We start from the raw sequence: 17,110 nt of genomic DNA, 5'->3' as shown, positions 1-17,110 counted from the left end.
ATCAATGATCTAAAACGATTGAAATATTTTTGAACAAAGTGTGAAGATTTTACATATTATTTAAATGCAATAAATAATAAAGAGTTACATTATTTGAAATGTAACATGTCTGTAAATGTTTCTATTGTGGTAGTTTTACAAAAAGTATGGAAACCCTTTTACAGGAAACCGATAATATCCAGTTTTAACTGGTTTTGTCGTTTGCAACTTTAAAGACTATGTTTTATGGGCAATTCATGTAATTTTATTAACATTTAGTCTTTTAAAACATTTATCAACAAATAAAGCATTAAATCGATAAAGTGCAAAACAAAGACAAATTTGTTTTTGTATTTCTAAACGAATAGTGTTACCACATAAATAATTAAAAATAATTTACAAAAAAAAAACGGTTTATTAGCCTGATCATAACTGACTGTACATGTACATGAAAGTCTATTTGGTAATGCAAATTGCAAGTAGCAGCAAATATTTCCATGAAACTTAAAAAATAATATTCATTTGATTCAACTAGACAAACGACATCGAAAAAGATCCTTTTTGTTTTTATTTTTTGTTGTCCACTATGCATGTTAAAAACTGCTTTACAGACTAAAATAAAAATCACTCTAAAATAGTTACATGGAAGAACTTTTTAAAAGATACCCAACAAATACTGAAAAAATTAACGATAGCCTTTCCTCGTATGTGTTCCTGATAACCAGCCTATTCGAGGCCTAAAAGCTTCTACTTTCCCCTCTTAGAGTGGTTGTGTGGGTCCTCTGATCCATTATTTCCCCTTCATCAGAATAGAAGAAATTAGAAATTCTAAGAATCACTGCTGTCATTCTATGGTATAAATATTTGTAATTTTAATATTTGACGTTTTGATTAATATCCCATCTCGAACTAAATGGTCTCGGAAAATTCAGCCCCGTAGGACACAGTAGGCTGACCGTAAATTGACACTGGGCTGCTTTGATTTGACAGTAAGTTGACACTTGCTAAAATAATTATTTTTATTAGGACAACCCCAGCAGAAACGTCTTGTTCCGTTTTGTTTAGTAAATTTTCAGAGGAGTTAAATTGTTTTAAAATGGATACTGCTACGGACGATACTCAAAAAGAAGGAACAGAAAATGCCTTATCAAACAATACCACTAGTGTGCCATCCAATAACGCTGTAAGTATATTTCTTTTTAATAATACCAAGAGGTTTATAAATAGAACGCTATCGAATGTCGGTAAACTATTTACCTCTTTCCAGGTAAATTATATTGTTTTAAGGCGGACTTGTTAAAATTTTCTATTTCTTATGAATAACAAGTCTTGTATGCATATAAGTAACCATTTATAATGGTTTAAATATGTATAGAAGAGGTGAAATAGTTAACCTAAAAGTTTGTTGGCTATTTGCCAAATCCCGTAATGTTTTTGATATTTTTGTTCGGAAGCACGTTTCACTTGCTTTCTGCTTTTATGGTCGACGACAGGGCTAGGTCCAATTATTAGCTAACACCTTGGATTTTGGGCTTAAGTCACTCTAGTTATTAATATTGGGTTACCAATGGTAACAGTGGTTTAGTTACTGTTTATACCTGATGTTCTCTCAGCATTTCACTTGCTAGAGTCAAATTTCGAGAGCTTTATACATTTGTGTATTTATAAAGGGTTTACTACATGTAGTTCTGTTGTCTATTGTTACATTTAGGTCAAATATTGCTGCATTTTAAGAATCCTATATTTAGCTGACTGCTATTATTGTTTAAAGTACCTTGAAACATAACTAGGCTTTTGAGAAATGGTAAGGCAATATTGTAATTTAATACATGTTGCTAAGATACTTCAAGAATTTAGAAATAAATATTTAAATTTTCTCAGAACAACCAGTTATACTTCTCAGGTAGACTTTTTTCTAATTCAGCATGGTATTAAATCTCCTGAATTCTAGGCCTAGATACTTTGCTCAAAAGTACACCACATGGATTAAATTAGCCCTGGGAGTTTAACAACTCTAAGAAACATCAACAACCTGGAAAAATTAAACATAGTTACTTTCCAATATAAAATTAATTTCCAGGAAAAAGCTCCAACACAAATACCGCTGGAAGTAAAAAAAGGGAAAAGAGAGGACCGTGTAAAAAAAGATGATAAAAATGTAGAACAGTTTATGAAATCACTGAACTCTGTTCCAACACTTGAGGAGAAGTTATCACTTGTCTGCAAAAAATATGTACAAACTGCAGATGACAATAAGAAAATGCAGTTTTACATCAAACAGTCAGACAAGCGGTATGCATTGCTGTTGAAGGAGAAGGAACAGCTGCAACTGGAGTTCAACAAGACTATTCTTGTCAAGTCAAAACTAGAAAATCTCTGCAGGGAGCTACAGAAACAGAATAAAGCTATTAAGGTTTGTATTTGTATTGGTGAAATCTGTTCTGTAAAAATGTGGGAAACACCCAGTGGAATATGTAGATCATACAAATTGAGCCATGCAAGGATGTTTCCACACAAAAGTATTGTGTGTGAATCAATGATAAAATATATATCAATACTAGCTTTTCGCCCGCGCCGAGGTCAGTTATATCGCGTTTCCAAGAGAACTCTTCAAAAGTCTGGGATAAAAACTATCCTATGTTCTTTCTCAAGGTCAACTCCACCTCAGTACCAAATTTCATTAAAGTCAGTTTAGTGGTTTAGACGTGAAAGCGCAACAGACAGACAGACAGACAGAGTTACTTTCGCATTTATAATATTAGTAGGGATATCCTACTTCCTACTAATATTATACTCCTCTTTTATGCAAAAACCACTGAACAGATTAAGACGACATATGGTACACAGATAGTTTATATCCATGATAAACATACATTATTCTAATTTTATGTTTTCTTGGGATCACTATCGATTTATAGCGGGCTGGCCCGCAAGCAACAGCTAGCAGTGTACTTCTAAAGAAACCTGTAGTTGAATTTATTACCATTGTCCAACAATTTAGACAAAGCTATATTGTATCATGAGTGTCATGACATAACATATTATGCAGGATCCCCTTTGTTAGCATTCAATGTATTTCCATATTATCATTACTTAGAATCTGAAAGTATACTGTACTACCTGTTGCCTATTATTACACAAATATGAAAAGACTGTCTTAGTTTTTTCATTTAAAGAGGGTTTCAAAAATGAGTTTTCATAGTTTAATTTTTTTTCAGTGCACTATTTCATTTTTAATATAATGAAGATGATATCGGTGATTTTTTAGTCGTCTTACAAATGCAGCCCAGTTCATGTATCCGAAGTAAAATACCCCTAGGCGCGATTATTAATTTTTTATCATCAACAAAAATAATAAGTACGAAGAAAAATTAAACAAGAGAAATCTGAAATATACTTTAAAAAATGATAAAAACGCCGCCGCCCGCACCCCTCACCATTGTTACAAGGCTCGGACCGCGCTCGCAACAGAGCTGTGTTTCTAAAAAACTACGAATTGCATCATAATATTGAATAAATATTGCATTTTAAATTTATTCAAATCTCATAAATCCCTTTTTTTTATCATGAACATGGATACATGAACTGGGCTGCTTTTGTAAGACGACTAAAAAATCACGGTGTATATACATTATTATGAAGATATTATAAAGGAAACATTTTCCAAATTGAAAAATAAATTTCGTAATTTTACATGGTACATACTTTCACCTTCCAAGCACTTTCCTTTATCACTTTATCCACTGCAAGAAAACATATTATCTGTTCTACCTATAACTAACTACTAATAACTATAAGGAGTGATTCATTACATATTATTTTCCAGGAAGAATCTCTGCTTAAAATCCGTGAGGAGGAAGAACGCCGCAAGGAGACACAGGCGAAGTTCCAGAATACTCTGTCAGAGATCACGGCGATGCTGCAACAGAATAATGAGAAGAACGCCAAGCTCCGCGATGATAACATTAGTATGAGTGAGAAGTTCAAGTCAGTAGTACAGCAGTACCAGCTGAGGGAACAGCAGGTTTGTAACCATAGCAACAGCTATGATTGTGTAAGAAGAACAAGCTTGTTTCCTGTTTGGTAGATAAATTGATGATCAGAAATAAATTATTATATTTTTTTGTCCATTCATTCGCAAGTTTATTACAATAATCTTGTGTTTGTAGAAAAAGAATGATGTTTTCCTCTGACACTTTTTTTTCGGATGGTAATTCATCAAAGACTTGGGAATTTAGGTATTATGGAACTTAGGAACTTAGGAAATTAGGTAACTTTAGGTTGAGCGTAAGAGAGTGACAGACTTCGGAATAAAACACATATTCCTTCATTTGCCTTTCGAGTACCGGGGCCACGGTAACTCTATCGACAATCTTGCTTCCAAAATCTAAGAAGTATGGGGTTGACTAGGGCTTGACTTTGCAATAATCTTAGAAAATCTAGTTAAATCAATACATTAAAACTCAACATCAGTTCTCACAAACCTAACAATATTCATAATGTTTCAGGTGGAAAAAATGGCAAAACAAATGGCTTTAGAGTCTCAACTATCAGACGCCAAGCTGCAGAAGGCTAGTCTGGAGCACCAGGCCGACAAGGAGAGACTGCTGGCAGAGATGGAACAGATCAAGGTCACCGTCGCGCAGTACAGAGCCAAGATCAAGGAGTTGCAGGGCACTGAGACAAGTATGCATGTTTATTATTTTTGTTGTGATATCCTCTGCAGAGGAAATCCGGTCTTTTTTCATTACATGTAGCCGGCCGTTCTTTTAATACAATTTTCCTTTTCTTTTCGAATTTTAAAAAGAAGAGTTTGTTCTGTTTGTTATTGTTTTGAGTTTAGTGGAAGTAAGAACATAGTTGTTTCTTATAAAATAATCTCTCATACATCAGTGTGTTACTCAATTTTCTAGGTCTCCGCAGTCAACTTGCTGTGTACACGGATAAATACGACGAGTTCCAAAATGCTTTGGTCAAGAGCAATCAGATGTTTGGTGGCTTCAAAGAACAGATGGAAAAGGTAAAGTCATAGCTTAATGTTTTGATGCTTCATCAGAAATTATTTTTAGTTACCCGCTTTATCACTGGTCTTAGTCACAGCTATGAACCTTTCACGATTTTCAAAAGGGTATTTTACGCTGATTTACGAGAAACTCGTTTTGCCTTAACGTTTTGATATAATTCCAGATGTCAAAGAAAATCAAGAAGCTGGAGAAGGAGTCGTTGTCGTGGAAGAGTCGCTGGGAGAGCTCGCAGACGGCGCTGCTGGACATGTGCGGAGAGAGACAGGCCAGCGAGGAGCGCGCCGCCGCCGCCGCCCGCCAGCTCGCGCACATGCAGGGGCTCTGCCGCACGCTGCAGGTCAGGGGACTGTACAGTTACCGGCAACGATCTTGAGCGTTCAGCGGAACACTAGGGATCGCTTTCCCAGTCGCCAATCTTGAACCGTCTTGAAGTGAAAGTCGAGCCGTCTTGCCGTCTCATGTCGGCTATGACGCGATGCGCTGCGGGCCAATCACTGCACATGTCCGCCCCGTGCCTCACTTACATACCGTAAAAGGGACCCAAAAAATTTACTCCTGCGTAGGTGAAAGTCAGCGTTCAAGATCCGTGCTGGTAACTACTCTGTATAAAAGATTGCAACGCTTTGCCATACACCGACACAGAAACGTGGATGACGTAGCACGGCGGTTCAGGTTTAGTCAGTAAGAGTCTGACACTACTCATTTCCTCCAATGAGGAAATACGATTTATAAAAAACTACCGGAAATAGGAAAATCGTCGTCATAAAGAGAAATACCACTTAATAGTGAGTTTTTGCTTCATGTTGTCTAGTGATAAGGTTCATTGAGTTTAGAGTCAGTAGTAACCTGGCCTCTTCCCGCAGGCGGAGCGCGGCGCCCTGCTGCTGACGCTGAAGGAGCACAACATAGAGCGGCCCGCGCTGGCCGCCGCGCCGCCCGCGCCGCCCGCCGCCCCCGCGCGCGCCGCCCAGCCCGCCAGCAACGCCAAGGTAACACTCAGGCACTTAGGTTGCCTGAAGGACCACAACATAAAGCGGCCTGAATTTAAAATGTATAATTGATATTCTACAAACTAAACTACTTCATACCAAAACCAAGTTTTCAATCCTTAAATACAAGAAATTCATTTAATTTTGTTTCAGGTCGACGCCATGGCCGCTAACTGCGCCCAGTTACGCCAAAGTCTTGCCCACCTCCAGACCCAACTGAACACCCTCACTAACCAACAGAAGGAAGAAGCGGCAGCAAAACAAGAAAAACCAGAGAAAGTTGAGAAGAAGAAGTCAAAATCTAAGAAGAACAAGGCTGAAAAAGCTAAAGCAGAGGCTGAAAAAGCAGACGTACCAAAAGAAACTGAAAGTGACGAATCAAATGCTAAGGATCTAACAGATGACGTACAAGATGCTACAAATGGCACTCCAACCGAAAAGGTCGATGAAGCGACGCTAGAAAACCTAATACAAGCCATTAACAGCGCCAACATCAACCTCTGTGACCTAGAAGTCGTCAATGACGAAATATCAGACGAAACTTCAAAGGAAAACTCGGAAAAGTTAGATACAGACGGCAAACCTGAAGACGTCAAAGAATCTACTTCAAGTGAAATCTCATTAAACCCTTCGCCGGTCGAAGAGCAACTACTTAAAGACGTCACAAGTGCAGCTGACGTTGATACACCGTCACCTGCTGCCGTCACGAATGTAACAAATGACGTTAAGACTGTGCCAAGTGTCGTCACGAATACACCTAACGACGTCACAAATGTACCAAGTGATGTTGCAGAAGTTACAAATATCAATGATGTTACCAAGGCCATAACTAAACTGTTGAACGATGCGAAAGACGTTTCTATCACGAATGGGTGTGAAAATCAGAATGTGTCAAAACCCCAATCGTCCAACGACGAAGTATCGCATTTAAATGAAGTTAAACCGATAGCGAGCGACGCATAAACCGTCAATTGTAACTAAATAGTGTTTTTGGACTTTTCTATGTTGTTTTAGACAAATCAGTAAGTTTTTGAACGTATTTTATTAATGTGGTATCATACACATTTGGTTATTCAAACTGTGTTACTTAAGATGAAATTGCCAGTATTAAAAAGTATTGGTACTGCAGTGATGTCTACAAGTATGATGATTAAATAAATACGTAACTTGTGCTGCTTATCATTTGTTGCTAACTTAGCTTTATAATTGGTTATTGAATAATTACCTTGACTTCAGAGAAACTCCACATTTAGCTATACTAACGCTCTCCAATACTTCATAGACAAAGACCTATCAACCTTTATGGTTAATGATTTATAAATAGATTTCTATTTCTGTATGACATTACTGTACTACAGATAATTAAATAAGTTTGATTTCAAAGACTGCTTCGATTAAAAACTTGTCCATTGATACTTCCTAATCACAATGTACCAAAATATGAATTTAATTAATAATAAGTATTTTCTAATTATAATAATGACTCATATTAACGAGGACCTAACTTGTCTCATCGAATTATAAAATACTGGAATAATATTAAAGTTACTAATATAATAATAATTAAATGTGTATGGTAAAACAATTAAATTATGATGATATGGTTTTTTTTAATTCTCCTAACTTACAATCCTTGGCTGCCATTAGTTCCTTTTTTGAAATATTTCATTCTTCCGAAATATAATTTTATCCAAAGTAGAAGTCGGCTCAGGCCGAAATAAATCGAATGTTCCTTGTTTTCTAAAAGTATCCATGAAAATACATCATATATAATTTTGTTTAAGTTTCTATTTAAACTTCCTTTGTTTCGTACTTACGTAATAGATTGTAACTATGACTTTCTGAATTCTTTACTTCTACTTTTATCAGTTTATTAAATAAAAAAATAATATCAGTGCCTAAATTATGCCTAGTCAGACTACAAAATATTAGAAAATATTTTAACCTGAGTACTTAGAAAATATAAATTTTCGAAAACATTATCTTTTTCGTTCAAAGGTAAATACATAACGTAGTGAGTAAGTTATTGTAACTTCCGGGCCAGTATTGTAAATGTGTAAAAAGTATTATTTTGTGCCTAAGATCACTCTGAACATTGAAAAATATTCTAGGAAAAAAAGGTTCATAATATAACAATCAAGTTTGCCGTCTTTGGCAAAACGTAGAGAAAACGTCATCAAGTCTTCAACGAAGTTATTTCATATTCTTGGTTGACTAATAGCATAAAAATCTCCTGTAACCCGTATAAATACATTTTTATTTTGAGTAAATTGAGTTTTATCACATGTCCTAATGGTCGGGAACTCACTTCGAGATTTCGCGTCTGCCATCATACTATACCTATCATTATTTTCGTGGTGAAATGGAAGTGACAAAGAATTTGGGCTCAGCTTAGAGCGCCAAGAACGTGAAGACTTGTCTCCTATCTATCAGCATATTGGAATAATTCCAACATTTATGCACCTTATACAAACAACTTTTAAGATTCATTTTTAAATACCTCTTCTATTCTTTTAGTACTTTGACCAGTTCAATAATGTTTATTTATCCGGGATATAATTCTAAAATAATTATAAATGTCATATTATCGTCGTGAATCGATGTGTCTTATGCACTTAAATGCAAGTATTCATTGTGTAAACCATTATACCATATTGTCTACCTTTAAATTAATGTTTGTATACTTTAGTCATAAGTCTAGGTAATGTCTGTAATCTAGTTTTTTATTGTTGGCTTTTGTAATTAATACAAGTTTTTATACTGGTTTTTTAAACTTGTTACTAAAAGGCAGGTGGAGAAATGAACGCATACTTTCCTTTTTAAAACTATAATGCTGACACCATACAAGGTCTGATCCAGTACGTGCAGTTTTGGCAGCTAGATGGCGCTCTATACGTCTCTCTTCATCTACCATTTTTTGGTCTTTGTCTCAGCTTGCTGACTGCACGAATAGCCGAGTGGTTGAGGACACTGTACAAGACCACTGTACGCGCCGTGTCGCGGGTTCGATCCCCACGTAGGACAAGTATTTGTGTGATCCACAAATGCTTGTTCTGAGTCTGGGTGTCTTTGTGCATGTGATTTGTATGTTTGTAAAGCCCCCCGCGATACAAGGATTAAGTTCCTTAGTGCGGGAGTCGTTTTTTTAAAATAAAAAAAAAAAAAAAAAAGCTACGAATTTTAGTATGTACCTACGTTACTGCTTTCAATTGTTATTTTTAATGTTATTGTATAATACACGTGATTGTGTTTAACCCTAAAACTCTGAGTAATCTGACGCAGTTCGTTTACTGAACTTATTACGTTATATTTGTTTGAATTTTTACTTAATTAGACGAAGAATGTCTAAGTTTTTTTTTGTAATAAAGTTAGATTTTGTATCTACAATGGGTATTTTACTTGTAATTCTCCTTAATTTTTATATGATAATTGAGTATGACTATTCAGAAGGTTAAATTACACTTCATTTATGTTTAAAAAAAAACGAATACTGCATAGGTATTCAGTTTTTTTATATTAAACTTCAAAATCGATATAACTTAGTCCAGCCGTTTCCAAACTAGACTAGATATAACCAGACCACTGATTACCAAGACTTGCAACAAAATATAACAGATGCGTTCTTTTTATTTTAGTTATAACAGAGTTAGTTAACTGCAGGTGCATTGCGGCCATTACGCCAGCGGCTTGATAACGTTGCATTACGATGCAATTGTTGCTCTTACATTTTACCAGTTATAAAAATAATATGGCTAAATACCGAAACGTCAGTCAGTTAATATCAGCAATAACCCTTATTTTATCTTTTTTACTATGTTTAAAGCAGAACAGGCACACATTTAACAAAGTAAATACTTTAAGATTTTACTTATTTAGAAAATAGTTCCTAATTTTAGAGGTACTTCAATACATATATTATGTGGATATTATGTGGACTTTAGCATAATATACTGTTTACATGACCCTTTTGTTTCCCGCCAAGCAATCTGTCATTCTAAAAGTTCCCGCCTTTACAATGGCCATGCATGGATGCGTTCATCCATTGCGTTAGATAACAGTGCTTTATCGATTCGAGAATAATCGCTAGATATAATTGACACTTTTTATAAAGGAAATAAAATAAAAAATATTCGCCATTTAAAACGAGTTAAGAGTTAAATGATTTCAATAGGCAAAGTGAAGAGTCTGTATTTTTATTAAAGCTTTTTCTTCGTTTCGTTACATAACGAAAAGTGAAAGAATCAGATGTTCTATAGATTTATTTGGAGTTAATTCTTCTTTATGTTTGCAAACAGATAAAATGGATGACAAACAATTTAATGTTCAATCAAGACAATCTGAGATGTGTTTATAGAAAGTTTTATAAATGATCACTTTTTATTCATACAGAATAAAATGCATTCTTGTTATTTTACTTTATCATAAAGCCTAATTACCTAATACATATTATTACAAAAATCGGAGACAGTTAAGTCTTTCGCGGCTGACTGCTCAATATAGGTCTGCCATAAGTTGTTTCACAGTACGTTGTCCTTCGTCGTGTATTTTTAAAGTTAAGGTATAAATCTTAAGGCCTATTATAATATTTTACCTTGGTACCTACCTATTAAAGTAGAGGCCATTACATAGACAAATAGAAAATATGGAGCTTTGAAATGAATAAATCAATTCAAACAAAAGCCTTTCAATACAAAATAACACGAACATTTAAAACAAATCGACTTTCGGAATCGTGCAAAATAATCAAACTGATTTTTAAGCACGTTTGATATTCCTTACAACTTACAACATTTTGTTATTCAAAAACCGGCTTTATGTCTTGACGATAGAGTGGTTTTTAAGTGAGTAGTATTGTTTAGCAATGGTTTGTCACGGTGATTGCAATCACGCGACAATATCTTGGTCAATTTGTTTATGAAACGAATGTTCCGCAAGTAAGTGCGCGTGATCCCGGTGGGGTCACTGCTTGAGGTAAGATGGGCAGCCACAGGTGTTGCCGGGACAATTGCTTTACTTAATTAAATTGAATTGGAGTAACAAAAGCATTGGCAATCGGCTTGGTAATGTTAAGCGATAGTTTATTGTAATGAATCATGGAATTGAGATTGTAGTGATGCGGTGATAGGACCTACATTTAGCTATGTATTTAATTTGTTAAAAGACGTCTAGGCCTGAAAACGAATGGTCTCAAATCGGTGTAGTCCGTTTTTCAATTTTAGTTAAAGTTCTTTTAATTATGTAAAACGTAGGGAATTATTTAATAAAGCGGCTCTGAATTAAAACTTATGTAAAAAAACCCAACTACTTATTTTTTATTCAAGGGGTCTTCAGAAATACGTAGTGCCTATGAGATTTTCCGTGGTGCGTATGTAAGGATGAGAGGGACAAGAGTATGTGTGATGTGGTCCTCCGTCCCGTAGTTAGAAAAATGCAGAGTTAGAGTAGGACCTGCGACTTTTGACTTTGACACTTCCCTAAAGGAAAATAAATTTATGACTGTACGAATCGTGGTTTAAGCTCGTTATTATTTAACTTTTTGCCATGACGGCAACAGTTGTTACGACCTGTGTTTTTTTCGAATTTCAGCAATCTAGCTTCAGTAGTTTATGATTTAAAGCCAGGTAATAGATGAAAGAAAAAAGGCCAGATAGACAGATATCAGATTAGTAAAAGATCTTCGGACTTGGAATAAAAAAAAAAGAAAATCTCTAAGATTTTTGATAACTATGAGTTGCATATTATTTTGTTAGGTACATATTCACAGTTTTCGTAGTTTCCGTCTACTCCGTTTTTTTCGGGTTTCACCTCGGTTCAGAAAGCGAAGCGTGATCTAAAAAATATTTAGTTTCAATATCTGTTGTTTTTGGTCTACCAAAGTTATTGAGATCATGGTACATATATATTACTTGGGTAGATAGCAGAGAAAACTGGAGTAGCAGATATATTTATGTTCGTTTATTTGGTTGAAGGTTCAATGTGTCGTTATCGTGTAGTACATACATTAATAAATTGTTCTTACTTTATATGCTTATTTCTTTAAAAAGTTGAATAGTAATTGGTCCTGATATAAAAGTTATCGAAAGAAAATATAACTCTATCCACACTTACCTACACAGTGATGACTTGTATCTGCATTAGGAGAGCCTTATAAATACCTACCCACAACCTCCGGTATACCATTTATGGCCGTCAGTCACCAGACTGCAACCACTGTAGTCTAACAATGTATGAGTACCTACCTACATTATTGATGTTTAATCAACAGTAATCGCATGGAGAATCGACTGACATCTTCAGAGGTCTTCAGAAACAAAGGTCCGTCATCACAGAAATATGCTCACTGTTCGCCTTGTACCAGACAATGCCGAACTCTACATCTCTCCACTAAATAAATTAATTAAAACCGCAAAACAAAACAACATTTATCATGATTATTCTGCTCGATATTTGCAAGCTACGTAATAAAACGCATATTTGCTAGGTCAAGGCCTCACGTGCGTACTTTCGCCTCGCTTTGCATTTTGAGACAAAAATCTGTATTCTGAATGATAGGTTCATTATTGTTGTCCTCAAATTGAGGCAAGTTTTATTTAAATAGAGTTTTTACAAGATTTCTTTGATAATGTTTAAAATTAGGTTTTTGGTTCGTGAAAATTTGTATTATTGATTTGAATATGTTATGTATTAGACAGATGCAAAATCTACTCCACTATCGTCGACATTAATTGTGGAACCAATATTTGAAAGTAGGTAGGTGCCTTATAATACATGTTTTGTTTCACTTAATCTTTTACCAGTAACAAGTAATTTTTTGCTTTTCATAATTCAGCACTTACTAAGAATCATTATTATTAAATAAAGTCGGTTCAAGAGTAACTGGGGTTGTACCTACCTACGATCTCAGATGTAAAATCCATTGACGTACCTATTTACAAGGTTTATTATATTATCCAAAATATTAAATATTTAATTGCTTAATACAATTTTGACAAGTGATAGCGTGACATTGAACAAAAAGTGATTTAAAGGTACATTTTTTTTGTTTACCTTAAAAGGTTTTCGCAACTTTCAGGTTTGCAAGCAGACTGGTCTTTTGTTAACAAGTATTTAATTAAGAGTGGCAAGTTACGAGATACCTTTGTACAACAATATATGATAATATTAAATCTTACTATTTTTTATTTTTTAAAGGGCCATCTGATTTACGGAATTATTAGTAGAATGACAAACTGTTTAGTATAACTAAGTAGGCCTTGCGGTTCTATGTTAGAACTTCTAGGCAATGATATGCAAGTTCGATCCCAAACGGTGACCTTTATACAACACGATTAGCCATCACTTAGGTGATTACCTATTTACTATCTTTTGCAAATGACTCCTCCCACTTTGAGTTGAGTGAGTGAACTTTAATAGGTATTAAAATTAGCTGGAAAGACATATTAAAATGCCTTCAGAATGCCTTCAATTTGTGAGTCACGGGGCATTGTAATCCGTGAACGATCACAATGATATCTAAGTCAACTGAAACGAAAGTATTTTGAAAGCATCCCTTCGTGCCTGAACGTCCGTCGCGTCGTGATTCCAAACATAATGCAATTGTTTAGGTCACAGTTCAAATCTGAGAAATTGGTTTTATATCCTGGTGTGACGTAAAACTTTTATAAAATGTCTTCACACTAAACTAAATACGAAGAAAACTTTCAAAACTTTTGTTTTTTTTTGAGATCCATTTTCCTTGATCTGAAACGAAAACTACGTAATAATCCGTTACAGTAATTTTGACTGATTATATACGAGTATGATTTTCAGCCTACCTAAACATATTTACAGTTATTACAGAACTATGCGTTTCAGGAAGTAAATAACAAATATTACGTAGAGTTTTAACTGCTAATTACCATAACATAATCAAATAATTAGCAGGCCATCCATCACTCTGACGCATATATAAGAAGATAATTTATAACTCAGAAGACAGGTGTATTATTAAAGCAAGGAACGGTCATAGTAAAAAGCATACAGAACTAGCATCATGTGGTCAATTGTTACTAACGTATTGTTAACAACGACCTGTAATAAGAAGATTTGAGACTTTACTGAAACAAATTAATAATAAATAAAATAATTTGCTCAGATTAGAACTCTGTTCTATGCAGAGTTAAAGTATGGGCTTTTAGTTCGACATATCTCCAAGCCGTGAAACCAATACTTAAAGCACGCACGAAGATACCTAAACTCAGGACAAGCATTCAGGAGCACAAACGCTTGTCCTACGTGGGGATCGAACCGCAAACTGTGAGCTTAGCGTGGTGACCTCAACCTCTCGGATAGCCGTGCAGTCAAATAAAGGGTTTCTTATGAATTGTATTATGCCATTTGGAAGTAGGTGTGTTGCTACAATTTATCATTAATCAATCTGAAAGTAATCATGGGAATTAAGACCTTCGTTCCAAAACCTCACGTTATCAAAGGACAGTGTTGCCTTATTTATCAATATAATAATATCACTAAATATCTATGGAGTATTGTGTAACTTGGAGGTTGAAGGCTTTCTACTAATTATATTGTTGTAGAACCTTATCATTTAATTGTGGTAAAGTGTATCAAGGAGAAACGGAATTATTCGAGTTATGAGAATTACTAATTTGCGTCAAAGCTGCGTCAGAGACACGTTTACTTACATAAATTGGACATGCCATATCTACTCGACTTGTTAGGGTCCTAGTATTAAAAAATAGCCGAGTGGTTGAGGTTGCCATGCCAAACCCACTATGCGTGTCGTGTCGCGGGTTCGATCCCCGCGTAGGACAGGCATTTGTGTGATCCGCGAATCCTTGTTCTGAGTCGTGGTGTCTTTGTGCATGTGAGTTATATGTTTGTAAACCCCCCGCGACACAAGGATTAAAGTGCGGGAGTCGTTTTTTTTTAAAAATAAAAAAAAATAAAAAATACAAAAAATATCTTGCTGTAATAAAATTATGCTGAATTACCTTGTTTTTTTTTATCAAACACTAGTAGAATCGTCTTCCAGCTCATACGACAAAGCTTAGTTTCATATTCTAAAAAGCTGACGTAAATAAACAATAACGATTCCTGGCAGGAAAATTAATAACAGTTACATCGCGTTTTATGTACTATTAAAAAAAATACGTTTTTACTGATCACCAGTGAGCACGCAACGTACTGCGTAAAAACACCACATCTGGGGCTCTGCTACCACGTCTTAAAGAGAGAATGGCGCAGTAGAGTGAGAGAGATGATGCTCTAAGCCTTATAGTGCTGTCTTACTTCCACAATGGCAAACGATATACTTTCAGAATTAGTGGTAGGTCCACGAATGCTATTATGTTATGTGTGTAATTGGGTGCGAACAGTAACTGCTGCTATTGATCTAGGTTCAAAGATAGTTGGAGCATTGAAAACATCAATCTTTTTATTGTTAGTTGTCTTTATCAGGTTCTCTCAATTAGTCTCTAACCCAACTGGATTGTTTAATTATAAGCTAATACGACGACGAAGACGCGAGGTTCACCAGTTCATATAGGGGTTTGCAGTGGTCTGCGAAAGCTTCCCCGTTTGCACCCCTATTTTAACAACCTAGAAGCATTCCGGTGATTTTAGGAGAGCACACCTCTTCGCCTTCCCCACGACTGAGGAAGTCCATGAGGATATAAAGAAAAAAATCATTGCCTCAAAGTTAAGTACTCCAGTAAGGTCCGGCCGTATTATTATTCACACAGTCTGGCTATTTTTAACTTGTATAGATCTACGTTAAGTGATGTGGTTAAATGTTTTATGTATGTGTTGCTTGCTAGTTTTAATAAAATGCAGTACTAGAATATGTTTCAAAGCAGACAATCACGACAATTACATAAATATTTTAATTTGTAAATCTAAAATTCTGTATTAAATTTGACAGAAGTCGAACGCTATGCTCCGTTTGACGAAAAAGACAAGTTTGTGTAGAAAAACAAAAAGACTCACTGGTCGTGGTAAATGGCGCGAAAACTCATTAAAACATCTTGATGAGACTTAAAAAAAGATAGCTATGATATCCTAATTATCGCAGCTTAGAGTAAAACTAGGCAATTATTACTTAATCTGGTCTTTTTGGCGGCCTTTTTGGTCCTTTCGGAGTTTGAACACCAGTTTTCAAAAAAATCTCAGCCTTTTGATTGAATTACGTAAATCAATCAAGCCAACATAGTTCGAGTAATGCAAAACCTTCTCATAGAGAAAATATGTATAATAAAATCACATGTGTAAATATAGAATATTTACAAAAAGAAGAAAATGTTTTAGTTACCTGGATTGTTGAGTAAACTGAATGGGAATCGAAGTGAATAGTTTATAGCTTACTACTTGGTTATTTATCGCGATGGGTCGAGTTTGAAGCTAAAGGCCTTAACTCTTAAATTGTTGCTGTTGAAAAGAAATGCAACTCTATGCTGTGCAGTGTTGTCTTACTTCCACATCTGCCACATCTATAGTGACACTTCTCTATAAAACGTGGTTGTGAGACTCAAGTTTCTGGCAAAGAAGAGCCAACTAGAAGAAAAAAGTAAATCTTTCCTCAAACCTCTAAAATAATGTTGATGAGACTTGGTCTGAAGCAGAAAACTAGCGTTTTATTTTCTTCTTCCATAAGATTTTAAATTGCACTACTTATTAAGAGTCTGTCGATTAATTAATGGAGACAGGCCCACCTCGTAACACACACACACTAATCATCATAATATTTATTGAGTCCAGAAGATGATTTAAAAGTCACAGGAAGCAGACAGGATTATTTTATGGGTCGTTTCCTCCGAATCCGATGAAAACCAAATTCCTGAAAGCCTTATACTCTGCTCAACTGTAAAATTTGTATTATTTCAGTAAGTATTTTCAGCGAACATTACGTATGTTTATTACGTTAGTTTATTTTGTAAGATTCGATAATATTCTGTAATAGTTACATTATTAAATTGAATAGGAATGATTGGCGAAGCAACACGCGAGTGCATGCTATTGACAAACATTATGACGCGGCGACAAGGCTCGCCCGCGCTCTGCTAATGCACAATGATATAATTTTTCTCCACTTTGCACCCTGAAACTGTGTGAAACTGTAACAGA

At 35.1% G+C, this 17,110-nt stretch overlaps 1 protein-coding gene across 1 annotated transcript; it reads left to right on the top strand.

Moving 5' to 3' along the window:
- Positions 1-992: 992 nt before the first annotated feature.
- LOC113499300 (gamma-taxilin) lies at positions 993-7,591 on the top strand. The gene is made up of 8 exons (XM_026879722.1): positions 993-1,162; positions 2,060-2,392; positions 3,806-4,003; positions 4,488-4,665; positions 4,893-4,999; positions 5,167-5,340; positions 5,867-5,992; positions 6,146-7,591. Exons 1-8 carry the CDS (start codon positions 1,076-1,078, stop codon positions 6,953-6,955), a joined length of 2,013 nt encoding a protein of 670 aa, XP_026735523.1. The 5' UTR covers positions 993-1,075; the 3' UTR covers positions 6,956-7,591.
- The last annotated feature ends 9,519 nt before the right edge of the window (positions 7,592-17,110 follow it).

Source organism: Trichoplusia ni, chromosome 12, assembly GCF_003590095.1.
Source record: "Trichoplusia ni isolate ovarian cell line Hi5 chromosome 12, tn1, whole genome shotgun sequence".
Classification (NCBI taxonomy): Eukaryota; Metazoa; Arthropoda; class Insecta; order Lepidoptera; family Noctuidae; genus Trichoplusia; species Trichoplusia ni.
This window is presented reverse-complemented; position numbering and strand designations above follow the sequence as displayed.